At 43.1% G+C, this 24,738-nt stretch overlaps 1 protein-coding gene across 1 annotated transcript in view; it reads right to left on the reverse strand.

Annotated features, from left to right (window-relative positions):
• Nucleotides 1-16,574: 16,574 nt before the first annotated feature.
• Nucleotides 16,575-24,738, reverse strand: part of LOC120058330 (semaphorin-5B-like) — a 126,592-nt gene continuing 118,428 nt past the window's right edge. The window contains exon 21 of the mRNA XM_039006914.1: nt 16,575-23,320. Within this exon, the coding sequence (XP_038862842.1) occupies nt 23,150-23,320 (171 nt within the window). The 3' untranslated portion in view covers nt 16,575-23,149. The remainder of the gene's footprint in view (nt 23,321-24,738) is intronic.

Consider the following 24,738-nt stretch of genomic DNA (forward strand, 5'->3'; position numbering starts at 1 on the left):
AGGGAGCAGGGGAACAGGAAGCCTATTTGTCATCGCAGTGAGACCTGTGAGAATGGATTAAATATAAATAAAGGTGTGTCTATTGTGGAGAATAGCAACTAGTCTCTGTAGAAGAAAACAAACGATCTGAATCTGAGGTCCTGAAAAAAAACGTTTTGCAGCAAAACTAAGATGTAAGTCTTATCAGTTGTGACAGGAGGGAGGAAACTATCAAGTATGGATCTGGAATTGGGCTTTAATCGTCTATACCATGCCCCTCGGGTCCTGGGTGGGTTGTTGTGTTTGCTAACATGGAAAAAGACCTTACTGTTTTTAGGACAAAAGCCTTGTTCCTATAAAAGGCCAATACACGATGACACAAGGATATAATGTTGGGGATAGCTCCCTGTGGTATATTGGACTGTTATCATTTACACTAGTACTCTCTGTATAGCGTTGCACTGCTAATTATCGCACCGTTACCAGACCCAGAACATCTGGGATTGAGGCTACCCTGTGGCCCCGTACTGTAGAGGCCTTCATGGGTCCAAAAAGTTGGACGTGTTCCCGAAATGGACCTGGGGCTTTCCGATCCGGACCTTATATGCATAAATAAAATAAAATAAATATAGAGACCCGTTCTGAACGGACCCGAGGACAACTAGACCCATTCCGTATAGACCTGATTGGATCCAGACCTGGTCCGATCCGATCCGAGTGAGGGAAGCAGCAGAAAAGTCCATTTTTAAACTACTTTATTAACCAGAGCTGATAAAGCGCGAGGGAGAGGAGGTAGAGAGACGTGACGCTCTAGCAGGGGCCTGGCGGACTAAACTCCACTCCATGGTGAAGGAAGTTTCTGATGAACTTCACCAACGGTGTGAATCCGAGACCAGGCTTTGTGGAATCTAGCTCCGACTACATTGAATATTTAAGTATTAAGTCAATACTTAAAAAAATATACATTATGAAATGCCCACCTTGTAACTACAGTGATTCCTCCTTTAAAAGTTGCGAGCTTACACCGCGGGACTTAGAGGTACCCAGCATCACGGCTTCATTGCTCCAGACCACCACAAGGGGGAGATAGAGCACTCACTCTGCATTTGGGTCCCAAGGTTTTTATATGACCGATAATATCGAGTGGTTCCAATGGCGAATTTGACGGGAACCACCCGTCCCTGGTGGCTTTCTTCAACAAAGTTGACTGACAAAACATTACGGGGGAAGCAAATGTAAGAAGTTATAAAGTCATAACGAGTCAAACTAAAAATGTACAATTGAGAGGAATATGTTAGTTAATGTAGAAACAAACAATTGTGCATATTTTTTTGACAAAGTTAATTTACGAAAATCGCGATTTAGCAAATTAACTGACTAGCTAACATTAGCCAGCTAGCTAGCTGGTGTTATGACATGAGTACAGTACATTGTAATTTGTGTTGTTTAATGTTTTAGGGACTCCTGAGAAAACCAGTAAACCAGGCTGTCGTCTTGGGAAACAATGGATGTAAAGAATCTAGCTAGCTGAAGCATTTACTGCAAATTGAATGTACAATTGTGTAAGAATGCCTTGCCATGCAATGTAGCTGAAGTAACATAGCTAACGTTAGCTAACGATTTACTTGCTTAATTGTGTAGTGGAGGATAAAAATAACTGTATGCCTATGGATGTGTAGCTAGCTACAGTATGTAGCCGATCTGTGTATGGACCCCAAAACGTTTGGTATGAATATTAGTTCAGAGCCTATCTATGAGCCTCAGATATCATAGTTGTTGCATCAACTTCAAGTCTGAATGGCATTAATGAAGTCTATGGATTGAGTAGAATATAATAACTTTATTGTGCCAAGGATACAAGTCCTATATACATGTGCTGTAGTTATTACCACACATGAGATCACCCACAGTGTAGCCTGTACATTGAATATATTCACTGATCATGTACTCTTCCTTGGCAAATAAAGGTGTGGTTCAGGTATGAATCTCTGAGACATTCTTTTTCAGTCATATCCAATACCAGGTGTATCAAACTACATTCTTTGAATGATGCTGTGTCTGCATTTATGTATTACAATTATACACTTCAACAGTGTTTACCACTCCTGTTCCTGGAACATCAATGATTACACATTGTAACTATGCAATAGACTAGAAACATGATTTAAGTAAAGAGTGATTTGTAATTAATATATACAGAAAGAAAAAAAACTATGCATATCTAACTCCCTTCATCTGCATTAATCTGAGGACACAGGATAGTATTTCAATGAGAAACTTAATTTCAACCAGTGGAGAATGTGAAACGCTTTATTGAAAGAAGTTCATTATCCAGGTGTTATAAATACATAATACATGCATTATAATTATGATCATTGTAATATTATATTATAAATACAAGTTCAATCTGTACTTCAATGCACGTATGGTGTGCATTATAAAACGAAGAATAAAGACGAGGTGGGGAGAGAGGTGTAGAAGACAGAAAGGGAAAGAGGTAAGAACAGAGGCAGACAGCATCTGATTAATGAATTACAGTGCTACCCTAATATTCTCTCAGTTCATCACAATTACAGTGTCTCTAGCGGTGTCTCCTAACCAGCCTTGGGCCCACAGTTTGCCCAAAGGTTATCTTAAGAGCGGGTGAGGTGGCGATGACGGGACTGGCTTCCTCTCTCACATCAAAACATATCTGCAGACGAGAGACAGATGGATAGAGAGCATTATTATGCCTTGTTTTTTTTATTCTAACATGGTCAATCATCATAATCATCAGGAGGTAAAATGCAAAACTGACCTTGGATCATTAACTGTGGGACTACTACATCTCTATTTGTATTTCAATGTAAAGCATCTCTTTAATAATACTTCCTGTTGACCTGACCTCTCATCTATGATCATGCTGTGCCCTCTTTGACAGCCAGTTCAGATGCGGGAGGGGTTCACCGACACCGCTGATATAACCTAGAGGATTTAGGGAGAAGGATGAAGTGAAGGAGAGACTGTTATTGTGTGTGTGTGTGTGGTCTCAACTGGTGCCCACACTAAGTGGCCAAAGAGTACTTTATGCTGAAAAACAGACACATGAGGACAAACAATAGAAGATAGTGTCATTATTAGACATAAATACCACTTGACTTGATCATTTGAATCAGCTGTGTAGTGCTAAGGCAAAAACAAAAATGTGCACAGGTGTTTGGAGCATTCCGATATGCCACAGCTGGTGAGGTGTCAGGTTCGCCTCTGTACTTAAGGGGCGATTATTCCAACTCTCTGTGAAATGCTGCAGATCTACCCGCAGACGAGGTAGGAACACTTATCCCACACAGAAGAGGTGGATAGAATTCGACAGGTCAAGGTATCCTTCTTCCTCCAAACTGTGCATGTGAGACAGGTTCCATGTACAACAAGACAGGCAGAGAGGAAGAGAGAAAGAACACAGAACAGTTTAATTACCTCTGGTTATGGACACTTTTGCCAGCAATAAAGCTTCCACGGCCGGTTCCTCAGACAGTGAACATCTGGCAATATCTAAATTTTCGACCCCTTGATCAGCTCGCACTCTGAAAGTAAAGACAATAGCTTATTTTTTGTAGATATGAAAACAATAACTGAGATATGACCGTTCAATCTAAAGCAGCAGATGTCATTTTCAGGATACGTCAATACAGCACAGAAAGCTTAACACCAGACTGGTATTGTGGTTGTTCATTAGGTGATGGGAAATATGCAATATGTATACAAAATAATGTACTTACCTCTTACCTGTATCTTTAAAAAAAGCATTGGAATTAAAAGTGAAATGTTTAACCTATTAACCTGCTTCATTATTTATGTATTACCAATTGATGAAGAACAACTCCAATTTCATACATCATTGAACATTTGTCGACGAATAAGAATAAAAAGTTAAAATAACTTTGGGGCCTCCCGGGTGGCGCAGTGGTCTAGGGCACTGCATCGCAGTGCTAGCTGCGCCACCAGTGTCTCTGGGTTCGTGCCCAGCTCTGTCGCAGCCGGCCGCGACCGGGAGGTCCGTGGGGCGACGCACAATTGGCATAGCGTCGTCCGGGTTAGGGAGGGTTTGGCCGGTAGGGATATCCTTGTCTCATCGCGCTCCAGCGACTCCTGTGGCGGGCCGGGCGCAGTGCGCGCTAACCGAGGGGGCCAGGTGCACGATGTTTCCTCCGACACATTGGTGCGGCTGGCTTCCGGGTTGGAGGCGCGCTGTGTTAAGAAGCAGTGCGGCTTGGTTGGGTTGTGCTTCGGAGGACGCATGGCTTTCGACCTTCGTCTCTCCCGAGCCCGTACGGGAGTTGTAGCGATGAGACAAGATAGTAATTACTAGTGATTGGATACCACGAAAATTGGGGAGAAAAGGGGATAAATTTAAAAAATAACTTAGATTTGATGGAGACATTATACATCTTATCAATTTAGGATTTGTATCAATGTGGACGGGAGACATGGGTGCAAGAACAGAGTATTTTTCCCGAGCAATGCAACGAAGCTGGATCATTCTGGAAATGATACCTGCACCATCTACAGGCTGCAAAGACTCTTTGCCATTGTACACAATGGTCCATTGCTCTGAGACTTCCTTTGACCATTCTAAAGCCTGCATGGGGCATCCTTGCCTTAATGGCGCTGACTTTCTGGTCTAACTCTTCATCTGACATATCAGAATAGCATTCCCTGACAAACATATTGTGTTCTTTCATCCTTCTGTAAACAAAGCTAACCGTTACACTGTCATGAAATATGATTACATATCGACTATGAAACAAATACGACATGGCCTGCTTGAGTTGCCATGAAATAAAGTTAGATTAATTCAACTGAAAATGGCGAGAACAGGCATTCGTAGCTCAATGCTTTTGGTTAGCTTGAGAATAATAATTGCATGATTTAGCATTCTACGGTATGTATGTATTAGAGGTCGACCGATTATGATTTTTCAACGCCGATACCGATACCGATTATTGGAGGACCAAAAAAAGCCGATACCGATTGATCGACCGATTTATTTTTTATTTTTTTATTTAGTTATTTGTAATAATGACAATTACAACAATACTGTATGAACACTTTTATTTTAACTTAATATAATACATCAATCAAATCAATTTAGCCTCAAATAAATAATGAAACATGTTCAATTTGGTTTAAATAATGCAAAAACAAAGTGTTGGAGAAGAAAGTAAAAGTGCAATGTGTGCCATGTAAAAAAGCTAACATTTAAGTTCCTTGCTCAGAACATGAGAACATATGAAAGCTGGTGGTTCCTTTTAACATGAGTCTTCAATATTCCCAGGTAAGAAGTTTTAGGTTGAGGTTATTATTGGAATTATAGGACTATTTCTCTCTATACCATTTGTATTTCATATACCTTTGACTATTGGATGTTCATATAGGCACTTTAGTATTGCCAGTGTAACAGTATAGCTTCCGTCCCTCTCCTCGCCCCTACCTGGGCTTGAACCAGGAACACATCGACAACAGCTACCCTCGAAGCATCGTTACCCATCGCTCCACAAAAGCCCCTTTGCAAGGGGAACAACTACTACAAGTCTCAGAGCGAGTGACGTTTGAAACGCTATTAGCGCGCACCCCACTAACTAGCTAGCCATTTCACATCGGTTACACCAGCCTAATCTCGGGAGTTGATAGGTTTATAGTCATAAACCGGATACTCTCAAGTGTAGAAAAAGGCCGCTTTCACAAGTCCCATGTTATGTCAGCAGAAAGAGGTGATTGAGCTGCAACCACTACAAGACATGGTAAGTCTCTAGTGTAATAACCTTTTACTGCAGTGGACTAAATCAAAGTCGCACAGAGTGTTTCTTGGTAGTCTTAAACAAATCTACTTTGAAACAAAAGTATACACCTTACACACATGGTTATGGGCTTAAAACAAAGAAGACACCGGTACCATGTCAGATATAGAGTTGAAATGTATTACATTTTGAGTTGGCATCCCAATATTACACTTTACATTTGAAGTCGGAAATTTACATACACTTTAGCCAAATACATTTAAACTCAGTTTTTCACAATTCCTGACATTTAATCCTAGTAAAAATCCCCTGTCTTAGATCAGTTAGGATCACCACTTTATTTTAAGAATGTGAAATGTCAGAATAATAGTAGAGAGAATGATTTATTTCAGCTTTTATTTATTTCATCACATTCTCAGTGGGTCAGAAGTTTACATACACTCAATTAGTATTTGGTAGCATTGCCTTTAAATTGTTTAACTTGGGTTAAATGTTTCAGGTAGCCTTCCACAAGCTTCCCACAATAAGTTGTGTGAATTTTGGCATATTCCTCCTGACAGAGCTGGTGTAACTGAGTCAGGTTTGTAGGCCTCCTTGCTCGCACACACCTTTTCAGTTCTGCCCACAAATTTTCTACAGGATTGAGGTCAGGGCTTTGTGATGGCCTCTCCAAAACCTTGACTTTGTTGTCCTTAAGCCATTTTGCCACAACTTTGGAAGTATGCTTGGGGTCATTGTCCATTTGGAAGACCCATTTGCAACCAAGCTTTAACTTCCTGACTGATGTCTTGAGATGTTGCTTCAATATATCCACATAATTTTCCTCCCACATGATGCCATCTATTTTGTGAAGTGCACCAGTCCCTCCTGCAGCAAAGCACCCCCACAACATGATGCTGGCACCTCGTGCATCATGGTTGGAATGGTATTCTTCGGCTTGCAAGCCTCCCCCTTTTTCCTCCAAACATAATGATGGTCATTATGGCCAAACAGTTCTATTTTTGTTTCATCAAAAAGTACGATCTTTGTCCCCATGTGCAGTTGCAAACCGTAGTCTGGCTTTTTTATGGCGGTTTTGGAGCAGTGGCTTCTTCCTTGCTGAGCGGCCTTTCAGGTTATGTCGATATAGGACTCGTTTTACTGTGGATATAGATACTTTTGTACCTGTTTCCTCCAGCATCTTCACAAGGGCCTTTGCGTAGTCCCAAGGTGTTTATACTTGCGTACTATTGTTTGTACAGATGAATGTGGTACATTCAGGCATTTGTAAAATGCTCCCAAGGATGAACCAGACTTGTGGAGGTCTACATTTTGTTTTTTGAGGTCTTGGCTGATTTCTTTTGATTTGTCCATGATGTCAAGCAAAGAGGCACTGGATTTGAAGGTAGGCCTTGAAATACAGGTACACCTCCAATTGATTAAAAATAAGTCAATTAGCCTATCAGAAGCTTCTAAAGCCATGACATCATTTTCTGGAATTTTCCAAGCTGTTTAAAGGCACAATCAACTTAGTGTATGTATACTTCAGACCCACTGGAATTGTGATACAGTGAATTATAAGTGAAATAATCTGTCTGCAAACAATTGGTGGAAAAATTACTTGTGTCATGCACAAAGTAGATGTCCTTACCGACTTGCCAAAACTATAGTTTGTTAACAAGACATTTGTGGAGTGGTTGAAAAATGAGTTTTAATTACTCCAACCTAAGTGTATGTAAACTTCCGACTTCAACTGTATATACACGTACATCACAGATGACTGGAATATAACAAAACCGTTTGACATAGAAACACTGGAATTTCTGTGTGTTTTAAAAAAAATCTGTGGACAACGGAAGATTGGAGTTAAGATCAGAATGAATAGTGTATTGGCCACTGTGGGTGAAAATCCAGCACTTGAAGAAAAAGGAAATGAGGAATATACCGTATGTATAATTTTTTAACTACAGGTACCGTAGATGTGAGTGAAATTGCCGTAAGTAACAGTAGAAGTATTGTTGTCCGTTTGTTTACTCCAATTAGGGTAGGGATGGAAGGGTAGGGGGGGATAAGTATAGCAAAAAGAACACACACACACACACACACACAAAACAAGCACATCAAACCACACCCAGAAACCAACTCACGTTTTAATTTAGTAATGGCCGCTAGTATTTCTTAATTAACCAAATCTAAAACGAGGCCAAATCAGAAAGTGCAGTCACCCTTTAAAGTATTCAATCATTTATCTGTGTATTTCAGATGGAATCAAGGCATTAGAATGTACCAGAGGCCAGAAAAATAGAGATTGTTCTGCAATTTCTTTCCCTGGGGGCATGTCCCCCCAGAACCCCCCAGCCCAGAGCTCCCTGGCTGGCAACTTTTTCTATTTGGCTGGCTACTCCTTGTACTTATGAAAAACACTGTACACATGCAGATTGTACAACTAATGTACAGTACTACTGTCACACCCTGATCTTTTTCACCTGTCTTTGTGCTTGTCTCCACCCCCTTCCAGGTGTCGCCCATCTTCCCATTATCCCCTGTGTATTTATACCTGTGTTCTTTGTTTATCTGTTTTCCAGTTCGTCTTGTCAGGTCTTACCAGCGTTCTCTCCCGCCTTCCTGTTTCTCTAGTTCTGTTTCCTAGTTTTTCCCGGTTCTGACCATTCTGCCTGCCCTGACCCCGAACCTGCCTGCCATCCTGTACCTGCCTGACTGACCTGATGGCAAACCTCTGCCTGCCATGACCCCGTACCTGCCTGCCATTCTGTACCTGCCTGACTGACCTGATCACGAACCTCTGCCTGCCCTCGACCTGCCCTTTGCCTGCCCCGTGTTTCCAATAAATCATGTGAGAACTGTACTATCTGCCTCCTGTGTCTGCATCTGGGCCATATCCTGAGTCGTGATAACTACGCATTTGGCAGAACGGTTCTGCCTATACAACAGAGTTTTTCTATGCAAAAAGTAATTACCTGTATAGACACCGGACAATGGTTGTGTAAACATTTTTGTGCAGACAAACTCTCTGTAGCATCACAAAAATATAAGTGGTTTCCCAACAATTGTGTCAAATGTGTTATATATCATTTGGCAACTTGAGTGTGTACAGGCCTCTATGATTCAGTAAGACCCTATTTCCTTTACTTGAGCATGGTGGAGTCCCTTTTTATACCATCTTTAGATTTATGCATGTCCCCATCCACATTTTCGTGCCTTCAGCAATTTTTGTTGTAAGTTTTACGGCCAAGTCATCAATATCCCCACTCCTCAGAGTGTGCTTTAGCATTTACAACCCCTGGCAGGTGGTTAAGTAGATTAAATAAAACACAAATGGATGTCTCCATCAATACCTTACAGCCTCGCAACGACCAACAACTTTAAACTGGAGGTGCTCAAATGAGTCCCTCATAAAATAAATATAAAAGTAAAACATTCTAGAATTGATTTTAGCATGTAATTTGAGACTGGTACTATATTTATTTTTTATTTTTAAAGATGTGAGCATGGATGGAGCCTCATGGTGTTCTAACATTGTTTGGTTCCCTCTCTCTTTCATTCCTCTCTCTTTCATTAGAGAGGACTGGGGAGGGATGGTGTACAGGAGAAGACCCTACATCACTGCCCTTTCTCTGCCTCCCACTCATCACTCACCGTCAGGCTATGTTAACCAGTACCAACATTAACCCATCCACTTGTGTTGGTCTGGCTAATGGAGGTTGGAGGATACAAGGCAATGGAGTTGTTAGATCAACTCTGACCTCTGGTCCTCTATTGGTCATCTAGGGTTAGGGTTGAAACAGGATCTTGACAGGGATGGGAAAAAATGACAAAATACAACTACAAAATACCATAAAGATCAATGTATCAAAATAAACCAAAAAATACTTATATTTTGAAATGTGTTTAATTTTGAAATACAGAAATACATTTGCAAGTAGCCGACATGAACAGCAACAACATTCTCAGTAATGGTTATAGAAACGTTTTACTTGCTATGACTGTGATATGTGTTGTTGATCTACCTTAGTTGAATTCACTGACTGTAAGAAGAGTGTCTGGTAAATTAACAAAATGTAAATATATATGTGAAAATGAACATACCAAAATGAACTGCAAAGCACACCATTTATCATTGACCTTGTTTCTAGGTCATGTTTTGAATTTTTACCTGTAGGTAAAAAAATTATATTTAAAAAGGAATTTGGCCTTTAATACTATAGCCCACTGAAATGCATTGAATTACACATTCATAAATGGCAAAAACAGACAGTAAAAAAAAAATCATAAGGAATAAGGTTTTGAAGTGTCTGTCCTATATCTAGGAGATATAAGAAAGCTCAGGAAATATCTTAGTTTTTTGGACACATATTTAACCTTTTTTCGGTTGGCATCAAACTAACTCCATACTTCCATGAATTGTTTTAACCTGTACATTGTTACCTTCATATGAGTCCTGTGACATTTATGGGGGTCATAGACCGAAAGGAGAACAGCATCATATTAGTTTGTAGGCCAAACCGTTCGGACGCTACGGACGTTTTTTGTGAGAAGACCGATTTTCGGGATGTCACATGGTCTGACAAGCACCGGACGTTTTTTGTGAGAAGACCGATTTTCGGGATGTCACATGGTCTGACAAGCACCGGCTCAGCCACCTTCCACCACAGATACAGAAGGCTGCCATTTGCTGATGTGGTGGATTGAGACGCAGCCCATGCAAACAGATATCTCTAGCTTAAACTGATGGATTTAGATGGGGATTTCTTTATTATGTTACTCAGATTGACACACGAGTGAATCAATAGACTCGTAGCCCTTTCCTGCAGTCAATGACCAAAAGTGCCCTCTTTGGCCTCATGGGTGGAATGTTATTCATATTTTTATAATGATATTCATTTTTTTTTTTTTTACGGACAAATCCGGTGTTTCTATGTCAAACAGTTTTGTTATATTTCAGTCTTCTGTGATGCAAACTCAAAATTGAATAAATATCAACTCTATATCTGACATGGTACAGGTGTCTTCTAATTGTAAGCCCATAGCCATGTGTGTGAGGCATAGATTTGTATAAGACACCAAGAATCACTTTGTGTGACCTTGATTTAGCCCACTGCAGTAAAATGTTGAGGATTAACCTTGTTCTCCTAATTCCCCCAACCTGCTGCATAAGGTCTCCTCAGCCTGCTACGAAAAGTCAATTTTGGCAAAAAGTGTATCACTTCAAAACAAAACCTTGTTTTGGGGCGGCGCTCATTGGAATACTACACAGCATGCTTTGCAATTAAAATATTATATATACACATTTATATTTAGTTCATTTAGCAGATGCTCTTACCACATCATAGTGCCAATAGACTAATGATATTAATGCAGAGTGAAAAGGGGCCACAAAATGGTGAACCGCTATAAAAAATGACAAAGTATTTTGTATTTTGAAAATAAGCTCTCGAAAGTATCTTGTTACAAAATACATTGGAGTGTAGTTCAGCCCAGTGTAATACAAATGACAAAATACTCAGAAATAATTGACATGCATATTTTAGATACATGTAACAGAAATACTGCCCATCTCTGGATGTGGACATGAAGCTACAGTAAGCATTTCACTGTAAGGTCTACACCTGTTGTATTCGGCGCATGTGACAAATAAAATTTGATTTGATTTATTGCGCAGGCTACTTAAGCTGAAGGGTCTAATCACTCATCCTGTTGGCACTTGCTGCTACTGCTTCTATGCACTGGCTTCTTGCTCCCACCACGACCTCAGCCTCCACCTTTTAGGTTCTGTGTTCCTGCCGGGGGAATAGTATAATTTACCACACTCACTGCTCGTAGGCTATATTTTATATGGGCGCTTTGCTTGCACAGTGAGCTAACCTGAAGGAGCAGAGCCTATATCGCCAAGACTTGCATTATTCATTGCTTAAGGATCGGACCCTTTAAAAAAAAATCCCCCAAAATTACATACCCAAATCTAATAATGGTTAAACATATTTCTAAGTGGCATTTTCTTTCTGAACTAGGGTTAGGTTTAGGGTTGTGGTTTAGTGTTAAGGTTGGGGTTGTGGTTGAGGCTAGGGTTAGGGTTAGGGTTAGGGTTGAACAGGGATGTTCAACCTTAAAACTGTTGTAGTTACAAGCCCTTAACCAACAATGCAGTTTTAAGAAAAATAAGTGTAATAAATAAATAAACAGAGAGTAGCAGCAGCGCAAAAGAGGGGGGATGCAAATAGTCTGGGTAGACATTTGATTAGCTGTTCAGGAGTCTTATGGCTTGGGGGTCGAAGCTGTTAAGAAGCTTTTTGGTCCTAGACTTGGTGCTTCGGTACCACTTGCCATGCGGTAGCAGAGAGAACAGTCTATGACTAGGGTGGCTGGAGTCTTTGAACATTTTTAGGGCCTTCCTCTGACGGCAGGAAGCTTGGCCCCGGTGATGTACTGGGCCATACTGGGCACCCTCTGTAGTGCCTTGCAGTCGGAGGCCGAGCAGTTGCCATACCAGGCAGTGATGCAACCAGTCAGGATGCTCTCGATGGTGCAGCTGTAGAATCTCTTGAGGATCTGAGGACCCATGACAAATCTTTTCAGTCTCCTGAGGGGGAATGGGCTTTGTCGTGCCCTCTTCATGACTGTATTGGTGTGTTTGGACCATGATAGTTTGCTGGTGATGTGTACACCAAGGAACTTGAAGCTCTCAACCTGCTCCACAACAACCCCGTTGATGAGAATGGGGGCGTGCTCGGTCCTCCATTTCCTGTAGTCCACAATCATCTCCTTTGTCTTGATCACGTTGAGGGAGAACTTGTTATCCTGGCACCACACGGCCAGGTCTCTGACCTCCTCCCTATAGGCGTTCTCATCATTGTTGGTGATCAGGCCTACCACTGTTGTGCCATCGGCAAACTTAATGATGTTGTTGGAGCGAGCCTGGCCATGTAGTCATTCGTAAACAGGGAGTACAGGAGATGACTGAGCACCCACCCCTGAGGGGCCCCCGTGTTGAGGATCAGCGTGGCGGATGTGTTGTTACCTACCATTACCACCTGGGGGGTGGCCCGTCAGGAAGTCCAGGATCCAGTTGCAGAGGGAGGTGTTTAGTCCCAGGGTCCTTAGCTTAGTGATGAGCTTTGAGGGCACTATGGTGTTGAACGCTGAGCTGTAGTTAATGAATAGCATTCTCACATAGGTGTTCCTTTTGTCCAGGTGGGAAAGGGAAGTGTGGAGTGCAATAGAGATTGAATCATCTGTGGATCTATTGGGGCGGTATGAAATTGGAGTCGGTCTAGGGTTTCTGGGATAATGGGGTTGATGTGAGCCATGACCAGCCTTTCAAAGCACTTAATGGCTACAGACCTGAGTGCTACGGGTTGGTAGTCATTTAGGCAGGTTACCTTAGTGTTCTTGGGCACAGAGACTATGGTGGTCTGCTTGAAACATGTTGGTTTTTCAGACAGTCAGGGACAGGTTGAAAATGTCAGTGAAGACACTTGCCAGTTGGTCAGCGCATACTCGAAGTTCACATCCTGGTAATCCGTCTTGCCCTGCGACATTGTGAATGTTGACCTGTTTAAAGGTCTTTCTCACATCGGCTGCGGAGATCGTGATCACACAGTCGTCTGGATCAGCTGATGCTCTCATGCATGTTTCAGTGTTGCTTGCCTCGAAGCAATTTAGCTTGTCTGGTAGGCTCGTGTCACTGTGCAGCTCGCGGGTGTACTACTTTGTACTCTGTAATAGGTTGCAAGCCCTGCCACATCCGACGAGCGTTGGAGCCGGTGTAGTATGATTCAATCTTAGTCCGGTATTGATTCTTTGCCTGTTTGATGGTTCATCGGAGGGCATAGCAGGATTTCTTATGAGCTTCCGGGTTAGAGACCCGCTCCTTGAAAGCGGAAGCTCTAACCTTTAGCTCAGTGTGGATGTTGCCTGTAATCCATGGCTTCTGGTTGGGGTATGTACGTACAGTTACTGTGGGCACGACGTCATCGATGCACTTATTGATGAAGCCAGTGACTGATGTGGTGTACTCCTCAATTCCATCGGAAGAATCCCGGAACATATTCCAGTCTGTGCTAGAGAAACAGTCCTGTAGCTGAGCATCTGCTTCATCTGACCACTTTTTTATTGACCGAGACACTGGTGCTTCCTGCTTTAGTTTTTGCTTGTAAGCAGGAATCAGGAGGATAGAATTATGGTCAGATTTGACAAATGGAGGGTGATGGAGAGCTTTGTACGCGTCTTTGTGTGTGGAGTAAAGGTGGTTTAGAGTTTTTTTCCCCTCTGGTTGCACATTTAACATGCTGGTACAAATGAGGTAAACAGATTTAAGTTTCCTTGCATTAAAGTCCCCGGCCACTAGGAGTGCCGCCTCTGGATGAGCGTTTTCCTGTTTGCTTATGGCCGTACACAGCTCCTTGAGTCACGTCTTAGTGCCAGCATCGGTTTGTTGTGGCAAATAGACAGCTATGCAGAATATAGATGAAAACTCTCGGTGTGTGTGGTCTACAGCAGTGTGGTCTACAGCTTATCATGAGATACTCTACCTCAGGCGAGCAAAACCTTGAGACTTCATTCGATTTCGTGCACCAGCTGTTGTTTACAAATATACATAGACTGCCACTCCTGGTCTTACCAGAGGCGGCTGTTCTATCCTGCCAATACAGCGTAAAACCTGTATGTTATTCATGTCGTTGTTCAGCCACGACTCAGTGAAACATAAGATATTACAGTTTTTAATGGTCCGTTGGTAGGATATACATGATCGTAGCCTCCCGAGTGGCGCAGTGGTCTAAGGCTCAGCATCGCAGTGCTAGCTGTGCCACTAGAGATTCTGTGTTCGAGTCCAGGCTCTGTCGCAGCCGGCCGCGACCGGGAGACACATGGGGCAGCGTACAATTGGCCCAGGTTAGGGGAGGGTTTGGCCGGCAGGAATGTCCTTGTCCCATCGCGCACTAGCGACTCCTGTGAAGGGCCGGGCGCATTGCACGCTAACATGGTCACACACAATAGCACAGTTGGTTAGGGGACTGTAAAACTGCAGCCATCTCCTCCGGCGCCATTATCAGGCGGGATTGGTAGACGTGTTTGATACTACCCTCTGATTGGTATCATCTCAGCTGAGGCGGGGCCCTCAAGTTTCCTTTCTGAACTGGCTCCGCTTAATTTTCATGTCCACATCCCAGTTCAACCATAACCCTTGCCTCAACCATAGTTCCAGCGTTGTCCACTGGTCAACTGCACCACAGCTCTACCTGATTCGACAAAGGTTGTTGATTAGCAGAGTAAACACTGAAACTTGCCTCTGCATCAAATTTGCTGACTTTTAATAAACACAGATCACTGAAATGGTCAGTTTGAAAGTGTCAAAACCCAAATGTCTACAAATCTGTAGATGGACCTTATAATTGTTGTTCAAGACACTGTAACTCAGTAGAATCTAGACTCTTTAATTAGATTTCAAATGCCATGAAGTCCCTTTGAGTTAATTTCAGGCAAAGTTCCATCGTTCACTTCAGAGAAGAGTTGGCTGGTGGATTGTTAGCCGATGCGTCAAATCAAACAATTTCCCAGTATTTCTCAGAGGATGGAGATCTGAGCTTTTGTGAGGGTGTGTGTGTGTGACTGGCCACTGAACACGACGACACGATCCAGAACCCACAGACGTTGCGATGAGAGCCATCGTCTGCCTCAGAGATGTGGTTCTGTGTGATCTTCTCCGTCATGTAAACACACAAACACGTCTGTCTCTGCATCCCACTCTTGATCCTCCCTCTGGGGAAGCAATACTTCAACACAATCAACAACGGCCCTCCACTTGATAAACATCATCAGAGAGAACTAGAGCATCTAAGATCTACTAGGCCCACTGGTGATAGCAGCAGGCCACTTAAGATCTACTAGGCCCACTGGTGATGTTGTAATGTACATCAGACAGACGCACTGATGCTAAGCTAATGGTAAAGCACTGGAGCCAATAACCAGGACAGTCCTTAAGATCCATGTTTCTCAAAGGCCACTGGTCATGGTGTAATGTACATCAGAGGGCCGTGGCACACTTATGCTGACACTAATTTTAAAGCACTGGAGCCAATAAGCATAGTCATGTGTTAGCAGCGGAACTGGGGACACTTTGTACTAACTTGCAGCTCTGCAGCCCAGAGGACACTGAGGGGTACAGGAGGAGGATGGACTCCCATGGTGACATAGATCATTAAAAACCAGAGTGGAGAGAGAGGGTCACCTCTTTTGCAGCAGTGGTGTCCTGTATAGTCCTCTTCATTTCTACTCTGACTCTCATTACATCATCTGATGGATAGTTACCTCACACACCAGCCATCCCTATAGGGCAATACTCAGCAGTATTAGCCTATAGGACGAGACTACTATAGATGGATAGTGACCCCCTGGCTGTGAGCCAGCTTTCCCATCACACCATGATCACACTCCATCATGTCCATGCCTGTGGGTCAGCTCAGCAGATGAGGTGATTAATGCAATTGCTGCATTCATCAATAAAGACACTCATTAGTCCTAAGCTTCTCTGGGTAATGGAGAGGCACAGCCAGGGCAGCACCCCAGCCAAATGAGGAAGCACTGTCCCTGAGTGGGGTGGGTGTTTCTGACTTGTCAGATTGATTTCAGCCCTGCCAAGCACAGTACTGTAGGCCACATACAGTATATGGATACTTTCAGTGTGAGGGAAGTTTAGGTATAAAATGATAGGGATGATGTGTTGTCAATTTCAGGTGATACCTGTACATACAGTATAGCGTAATTTGCGGAGGCATTGGAATGATGGAGTTCACACACACACGTCATGTTGGCATCAAGGTTTATTATCCTTTATAATGTACAATATACAAAAATATAGAGTACCAAAAAATTCACAGTGTCTAAAAGGCAGTGATTACAGTCTACATCACATATCTAATAGTACCACCAGGTCAGTTGCATAGAAGGGCACCGAGCCAATCAGGGGACAAAGATTCACAATGTGACATCCAGCTTGCCCAATCAAAGATTACTACAGGGCCAGGGGAAGCCAATCAAAGGGAGTCATCATTTAGTGGGAGCCAATCACAAACCAAAAAATGTGGGTCAGGCAAGTGGGGAAAAGGAAAACCACTGGGTGGAGGGGTTTCTGTAAATCCTCTAAACAGCTGAATTACTTTGATCTAGTCAATGGATTATCGTAATACTGTTACTATACACTACTCACCATTTTCTGTGTCTTGTTCTTGTTCATTTAAAATGTTTATGTTTTTTAAACTGTTGTGGTGACATTGATTTTGTATTAATATGGCATGAGTGCTTCTAAAAGGACAGGCTGTCTTTGTTACTCTAAAGCCTTATTTATACCTGGTGAACATTTTTTGTAAAAAAACTAAATCCGTATCACGGTGGATGAATATTATTCATATTCATATTTATTAATCCACCGTGTCCGCACTGTGACCAGATTTCATGGTCCCTCACTGTATGACAATTATTTGATGGATTTCTTTCAAAATAATATTTATTTATTTATTTTAAGACACATGTCAATTATTTTAGAAGGCAATATAATTATGATTTAAATGGTTTCACTGTCCAGAGACTTGTGAGATATCCAGACAGAATGAGTCCCCGACTACCTCCAGAGGTGGTCAGTAAGATCTAATCACAATCAGATCATAATGTGTCTTTTGATCGTCTATACCTGTCAGCATATGTTGGCACAATCAGGATGTGGACACAATCAGGACAAGGCATGTATGTTAGCACCAGGTATAAACGGGGATTAAGATTCTACATAGGATCTGGACAAACTGTACATCTATAGAAAGTTACAAAACAGCTGGAGAAGTTGTCCAGGCCGTAGTCAACCAGTCACATTGACAAACTCTATCCCCTTACAAACCCCATGGTTGGTGAGTACATAGCTGCTGCACTTATATATTTTTTTTACAACTAAGGCTTTTTTATTTTTTAAACAGTGTTAGCTATACAACAATATACATTTACATTATACTAACCTTTAGATGTCATTAATGCTCTGCAGATCGAAGGCTGTCTCTTATGTACAGATAGAGCTCTCGTGCATATAACGGAACTATAGAATTAGAATGATAGAATAGAATCATACCATTTCTATGAGTGGAACTGAAAGCATTGCTGCTAAATTAGCATTCATTTTAACAGCGGGCATAATAATAAAATATAGCTCAGTTCTGTTTCTGAAATGCCCTTTATGATCCAAGCTTCACTATAAATAGTGTTTCCTTATGAGAACTGCGCAGCTCTCGTTAATTTACAATGATTATCATCTTATACATGGAACATCTAGAAACCCAGTGGAACATTAGGAGTGCTATCATCATAATGTGTGGAAAAAATGCACATACCCCTTTACAGATCCCATTATATACACAGTCATATGTAAGAAAGAATTACATTTACATTGTACAAAATACATACAGTTGTCTGTTCCTCTCCTCATTCACTCTCACAGGCATACACATACGAAGCAAGCAAACATACACACTCACACGCAAACATATGCACACACACGCAAACATGCGCGACCACACACACACACGCAAACACGCACACACACAACAATCTCATACCAAAGCATTTCTAAGCATGATTTAGCATTGTAAAGAGAGGGACACATTGATATTCGCTACAGTCAGACTGAATATTTGCTTCTACATTATTTTTTTGTTGTAAAATCTTAAAGGAGAATAGTGTGTGTTTTTACAACCAAATCTCTATTTTTTATGTACTGAATTGGAGTATTATACAAGGGTCCAGACACTTATTTTTGCAATTTCACTTTTTTTTATTTTTTATTAACTTACCCCAACCAGCAAGTAATTTCCTCATCCTCGTTGTGCAGTAGCAGCAGGCCACTAGGAGAGTGGAACAGCTGGATAAGGGAAACAGAAACCATCTCAGTATAGTGATGCAGGTAGCAGCAGGCCACTAGGAGAGTGGAACAGCTGGATAAGGGAAACAGAAACCATCTCAGTATAGTGATGCAGGTAGCAGCAGGCCACTAGGAGAGTGGAACAGCTGGATAAGGGAAACAGAAACCATCTCAGTATAGTGATGCAGGTAGCAGCAGGCCACTAGGAGAGTGGAACAGCTGGATAAGGGAAACAGAAACCATCTCAGTATAGTGATGCAGGTAGCAGCAGGCCACTAGGAGAGTGGAACAGCTGGATAAGGGAAACAGAAACCATCTCAGTATAGTGATGCAGGTAGCAGCAGGCCACTAGGAGAGTGGAACAGCTGGATAAGGGAAACAGAAACCATCTCAGTATAGTGATGCAGGTAGCAGCAGGCCACTAGGAGAGTGGAACAGCTGGATAAGGGAAACAGAAACCATCTCAGTATAGTGATGCAGGTAGCAGCAGGCCACTAGGAGAGTGGAACAGCTGGATAAGGGAAACAGAAACCATCTCAGTATAGTGATGCAGGTAGCAGCAGGCCACTAGGAGAGTGGAACAGCTGGATAAGGGAAACAGAAACCATCTCAGTATAGTGATGCAGGTAGCAGCAGGCCACTAGGAGAGTGGAACAGCTGGATAAGGGAAACAGAAACCATCTCAGTATAGTGATGCAGGTAGCAGCAGGCCACTAGGAGAGTGGAACAGCTGGATAAGGGAAACAGAAACCATCTCAGTATAGTGATGCAGGTAGCAGCAGGCCACTAGGAGAGTGGAACAGCTGGATAAGGGAAACAGAAACCATCTCAGTATAGTGATGCAGGTAGCAGCAGGCCACTAGGAGAGTGGAACAGCTGGATAAGGGAAACAGAAACCATCTCAGTATAGTGATGCAGGTAGCAGCAGGCCACTAGGAGAGTGGAACAGCTGGATAAGGGAAACAGAAACCATCTCAGTATAGTGATGCAGGTAGCAGCAGGCCACTAGGAGAGTGGAACAGCTGGATAAGGGAAACAGAAACCATCTCAGTATAGTGATGCAGGTAGCAGCAGGCCACTAGGAGAGTGGAACAGCTGGATAAGGGAAACAGAAACCATCTCAGTATAGTGATGCAGGTAGCAGCAGGCCACTAGGAGAGTGGAACAGCTGGATAAGGGAAACAGAAACCATCTCAGTATAGTGATGCAGGTAGCAGCAGGCCACTAGGAGAGTGGAACAGCTGGATAAGGGAAACAGAAACCATCTCAGTATAGTGATGCAGGTAGCAGCAGGCCACTAGGAGAGTGGAACAGCTGGATAAGGGAAACAGAAACCATCTCAGTATAGTGATGCAGGTAGCAGCAGGCCACTAGGAGAGTGGAACAGCTGGATAAGGGAAACAGAAACCATCTCAGTATAGTGATGCAGGTAGCAGCAGGCCACTAGGAGAGTGGAACAGCTGGATAAGGGAAACAGAAACCATCTCAGTATAGTGATGCAGGTAGCAGCAGGCCACTAGGAGAGTGGAACAGCTGGATAAGGGAAACAGAAACCATCTCAGTATAGTGATGCAGGTAGCAGCAGGCCACTAGGAGAGTGGAACAGCTGGATAAGGGAAACAGAAACCATCTCAGTATAGTGATGCAGGTAGCAGCAGGCCACTAGGAGAGTGGAACAGCTGGATAAGGGAAACAGAAACCATCTCAGTATAGTGATGCAGGTAGCAGCAGGCCACTAGGAGAGTGGAACAGCTGGATAAGGGAAACAGAAACCATCTCAGTATAGTGATGCAGGTAGCAGCAGGCCACTAGGAGAGTGGAACAGCTGGATAAGGGAAACAGAAACCATCTCAGTATAGTGATGCAGGTAGCAGCAGGCCACTAGGAGAGTGGAACAGCTGGATAAGGGAAACAGAAACCATCTCAGTATAGTGATGCAGGTAGCAGCAGGCCACTAGGAGAGTGGAACAGCTGGATAAGGGAAACAGAAACCATCTCAGTATAGTGATGCAGGTAGCAGCAGGCCACTAGGAGAGTGGAACAGCTGGATAAGGGAAACAGAAACCATCTCAGTATAGTGATGCAGGTAGCAGCAGGCCACTAGGAGAGTGGAACAGCTGGATAAGGGAAACAGCTAGAGTTGCACAAAATGGAATATAATGTTGCGGATAAAGTTCGGAATGACACAATTTCATGTGTACAACATCTAAAGACCTGCATCACTGTACTGAAGGTTTTCCGTTTCTAAAAGGATTTGAGTGTTTTTGGAGCGTTGGTTCATGTTTTTTCAGAGCTCCTGTATTGCACAACGAGGATGAAGAAGTGACTCGCTGGTTGGGGTATGTTTCTCAAAAACAAGTGAAGTTGCAACAACAACAAAAAAGGTCTGGACCCTTCTATAACATGCCACCAAAAATACAGACGTGGTTGTAATAAATCAAAATTCTCCTTTAATTTGTCAGACACGTATTGGCTACTAAGCGGCTGTGATTTTTTAAATATGCTGTGGTGTGAAACCGATGAGAAACTCAAAAGTGAATCAGCTATCCCTTATTTGTGAAATAAAACATTTCCTCCTATCCTACTGCTCTCTTGAACCTCAAACAAATCACCCTCATAAAAAAATGCCCCACTACTATCTTTTTATCCCACCTTGTATGATATCATATAAAATCGGTTAAAGTCCAGTTCTGCACACTGGCCATATTTAATATGACCACTGAGCGGTAGGTAGGTATAGTACTCAGTAGAATACATCCATTTCATTCTAGAAGCAAGGGAATTCCTTCCAAAAGTCTTTATATCATCATAAAAAAGAAGTAATAGAAAGTCAAATTTGACCCCACATGATCCTCTCTACTGTATACCCAAAGCTGGATGATTCCAACTCTATTTCAGTCAGACACCTCATCTCTCTAGCCCATGTTCAGATAATTCCCTGGGAAACATTGCCTTTGTGAACATACCGATACAGTACATAACACAGCCAGCCTGAGGTGTGGGCCTTGTTTGGACATAAGCAGATAGAGAAATTCTCTCCAGCAGTGAGTATGTCTGTATCTATGTGGTCTAGTGTAGGCACTTTTCCTATAACAGATCACACGCTGCCATTCCTGGATGTGCCTGTGTTCCCCTGGTCCCATAGTACCACCCAAAAACATGGCGCCACAGCAGAGCTGAAGTCCCAGGTACTTGTCCTCCTCGTGTCATTTGATGAGGCGAGGTGACCTGAGTGCATCCATCCACCTCCAAACACAATAGAACTGGTATTGATCTCTTCATCTCTTGAATTAATTTAGTTCTTTTTTTTGTTCCCTCCCGATTCGCATCCACCATACTGAAGGACAGACACAATGATATGCACTGGTAGGGTTGTTCTGGGTAACTGCTTTTGTTGTTGGGAGAATTAGGTGTTCATCATGGGTATGGATGCTGCAGACCAAGGGGATGTTGGTGTCATAGAAATTCATTCATAGGCCTCCCAAGTGGCGCAGCGATCTAAGTCACTGCATTGAGGCTAGAGGCGTTACTACAGACCCGGGTTCATTCCCGGGCTGTGCCACAACTAGCCATGGCCCGGGAGTCCCATAGGACGGCGCACAATTGGCCCAGCGTCATCCGGGTTAGGGAAGGGTGGGGCTTTACTTGGCTCATCGGCTCTAGCGACTCCTTGTGGCAGGCCAGGTTCCCGCAGGCTGACCCCGTTCGCCAGTTGAACAGTGTTTCCTCTGACACATTGGTGTGGCTGGCCCCTGGGTTAAGCTGGCGGGGGTGTTAAGGAGAGCAGTTAGGCTGGTCATGTTTTGGAGGCTGCATGACTCAACCTTTGCCTCTCCCGAGCCCGTTGGGGAGTTGCAGCGATGAGACAAGATTGAAAAAGGGAGTAAAAAAAAGAAATTAAATTAAAAAAGAGACTCAATCATAGAGGTGACCAGACAGACCAGGGAAGAGAGGTGGCAGCCATTTGAGTTTTCTCCTAAGGCCAACTCTAGCCTCTCTGGATAGCAACACAACACCTACAGTAAGGCGCTCAGGTTGTCAAGTTCCACAGGGATAAGTAGTTCTCCAACTCCATACTGTAGCTTATAGTGTCTTATAGAGTTCATCATTTATCTCTCCACTACGTTGACACTGTGATGTCCAGTACTCACTCACACCCCCCAAATGTGTGAGTCCAGTACTCACTCACACCCACCAAAATACACCACAAACTATGATCAAATTCCTGGCTCTACTTAGCGAGTCTAATGGAGGCATCAGCACCTCTACAGAGTGGTATGTTCCAGGTATACCATGGTATGTTCCAGGTATACCCTTACACCCCCCCCCCCCCCCCCATTTGGGAGATACCATGGGATAAAGGAGAGGGGAGAAAAAATTAGTTCCAGGTCAGAGGATGGGTTCAGTCACCATGCCATCTGTCACCATGGTGATCGGGGTGGAGTTCAGTTCAGTCTGGGTGGGCGGGGCCGGGGGCCATGGGGGTGGGGGTGGTGTCTCAGCTGTTGTTATAGGTCCTGCAGGGGGAAGGGGAGGAGTCAGGCCTGTTGTAGTCATATTTGCCCAGCGCTGTGGGGTAGTAGGTGGTGGTGTACATGTTAGTCTGCTGCAGGGGCGTTGGGTAGAAGTTAGACCTCTCATCTGGGAGCAGGTTATTCTTGTTCAGGGTCTGGAGGAGGAGAGAAGACAGTGTCATAACAGGTGACAGTGGCTACAAAATTAGACAAAAAACACTGATCAGTTGAAAAGGTACGTACTGTTCAGTAAAGTGTTTTTCTGGGTGAGGTGGGAAGAGTAGAGAAAACAGTCATAACAGTGTTATAACAGTGACATACGAGTTTTATACCAGTGCTGTAACAGATGTGTTAGTTTACCAACGACCCAGACAGGAGCAATATCAATATATTAGACTCTTACAGGTTGAAAAGTGGGCAACAGTGCTGGGTACTGTTAGTGGATTACTAAGCAAGGTACAACCCTTCAACAAATATGATTTAGCAGCCAAACATCAAGTGTAATCAATGAACAAATATGAGAGGCATGAATAAATTACAGTAGGCGCCTCCAAAAAACGAAATACAAAAACATTTAGTTTGTATCCCAAATGGCATCCTATTCCCTTTATAGTGCACTACCAGGGCCCATAGAGAAATGAGTACACTATATAGGAAATTAGGTCCCATTTGGGACACACTTAATTTAATACACTTGCACTTTAGAAGCAGGTCATGGCGGCTAGAAGCCACAATGCGCCGACAAAGGGAACACTTTACGGAGGGCTGCTGAGTAATGTCATTTACTGTATGTTAACAGCTCTAGGCCAAACACGGCTCTGTAAATGGGTTACAGAATCAGTGAAATGCACAACAACGTTGGGTAGTGAGGGCCTGTGAAGAAACAACCGCATAATGTAATGGCTAAAGCAACAATAACAGCAGTAGTTCTCAGGTTGAGCCAGTGGCTCTAGCTAGGTAGCCTGGTTAAACCAGACTGCATGCTGCACTCAATGGTGAAACTTAGAGAAATCCGTAAGGATGCCAGGCGAATAGCTAGCTAACTACCTCTAGTATGAAACCTGCCTGGTCTGGTCGTTAACCTAATGAGACACTGCTCTCAACGTATGACTCTCATAATTAGGGCCCAGCATGAGGACCCAGACTCAGCAACACATTGGGACCCAGCCTCACTCAGCCACAAACACATCACTCAGCCAGCTGGTGGCTGACATCTTCAGAAAATAATCAGGTTTCACCCTGAGAAGCAGCAACCGTCACCTGAGATAAAGAGCGTCCTAGCATAGTACTTGACTAATTATGGGGCAATATCATTTTTTTATTTTACCTTTATTTAACTAGACAAGTCAGTTAAGAACAAATTCTTATTTTCAATGACGGCCTACGAACAGTGGGTTAACTGCCTTGTTCAGGGGCAGAACGACAGATTTTTACCTTGTCAGCTCGGGGATTCAATCTTGCAACCTTTCGGTTACAAGTCCAACGCTCTAACCACTAGGCTACCTGCCGCATAATATGCAACAACAGTATGTATACTAGGTGATGATACATGATACAACGTCGGTCCTAGGGC

This window comes from Salvelinus namaycush, chromosome 13 (genome assembly GCF_016432855.1).
Source record: "Salvelinus namaycush isolate Seneca chromosome 13, SaNama_1.0, whole genome shotgun sequence".
NCBI lineage: Eukaryota > Metazoa > Chordata > Actinopteri > Salmoniformes > Salmonidae > Salvelinus > Salvelinus namaycush.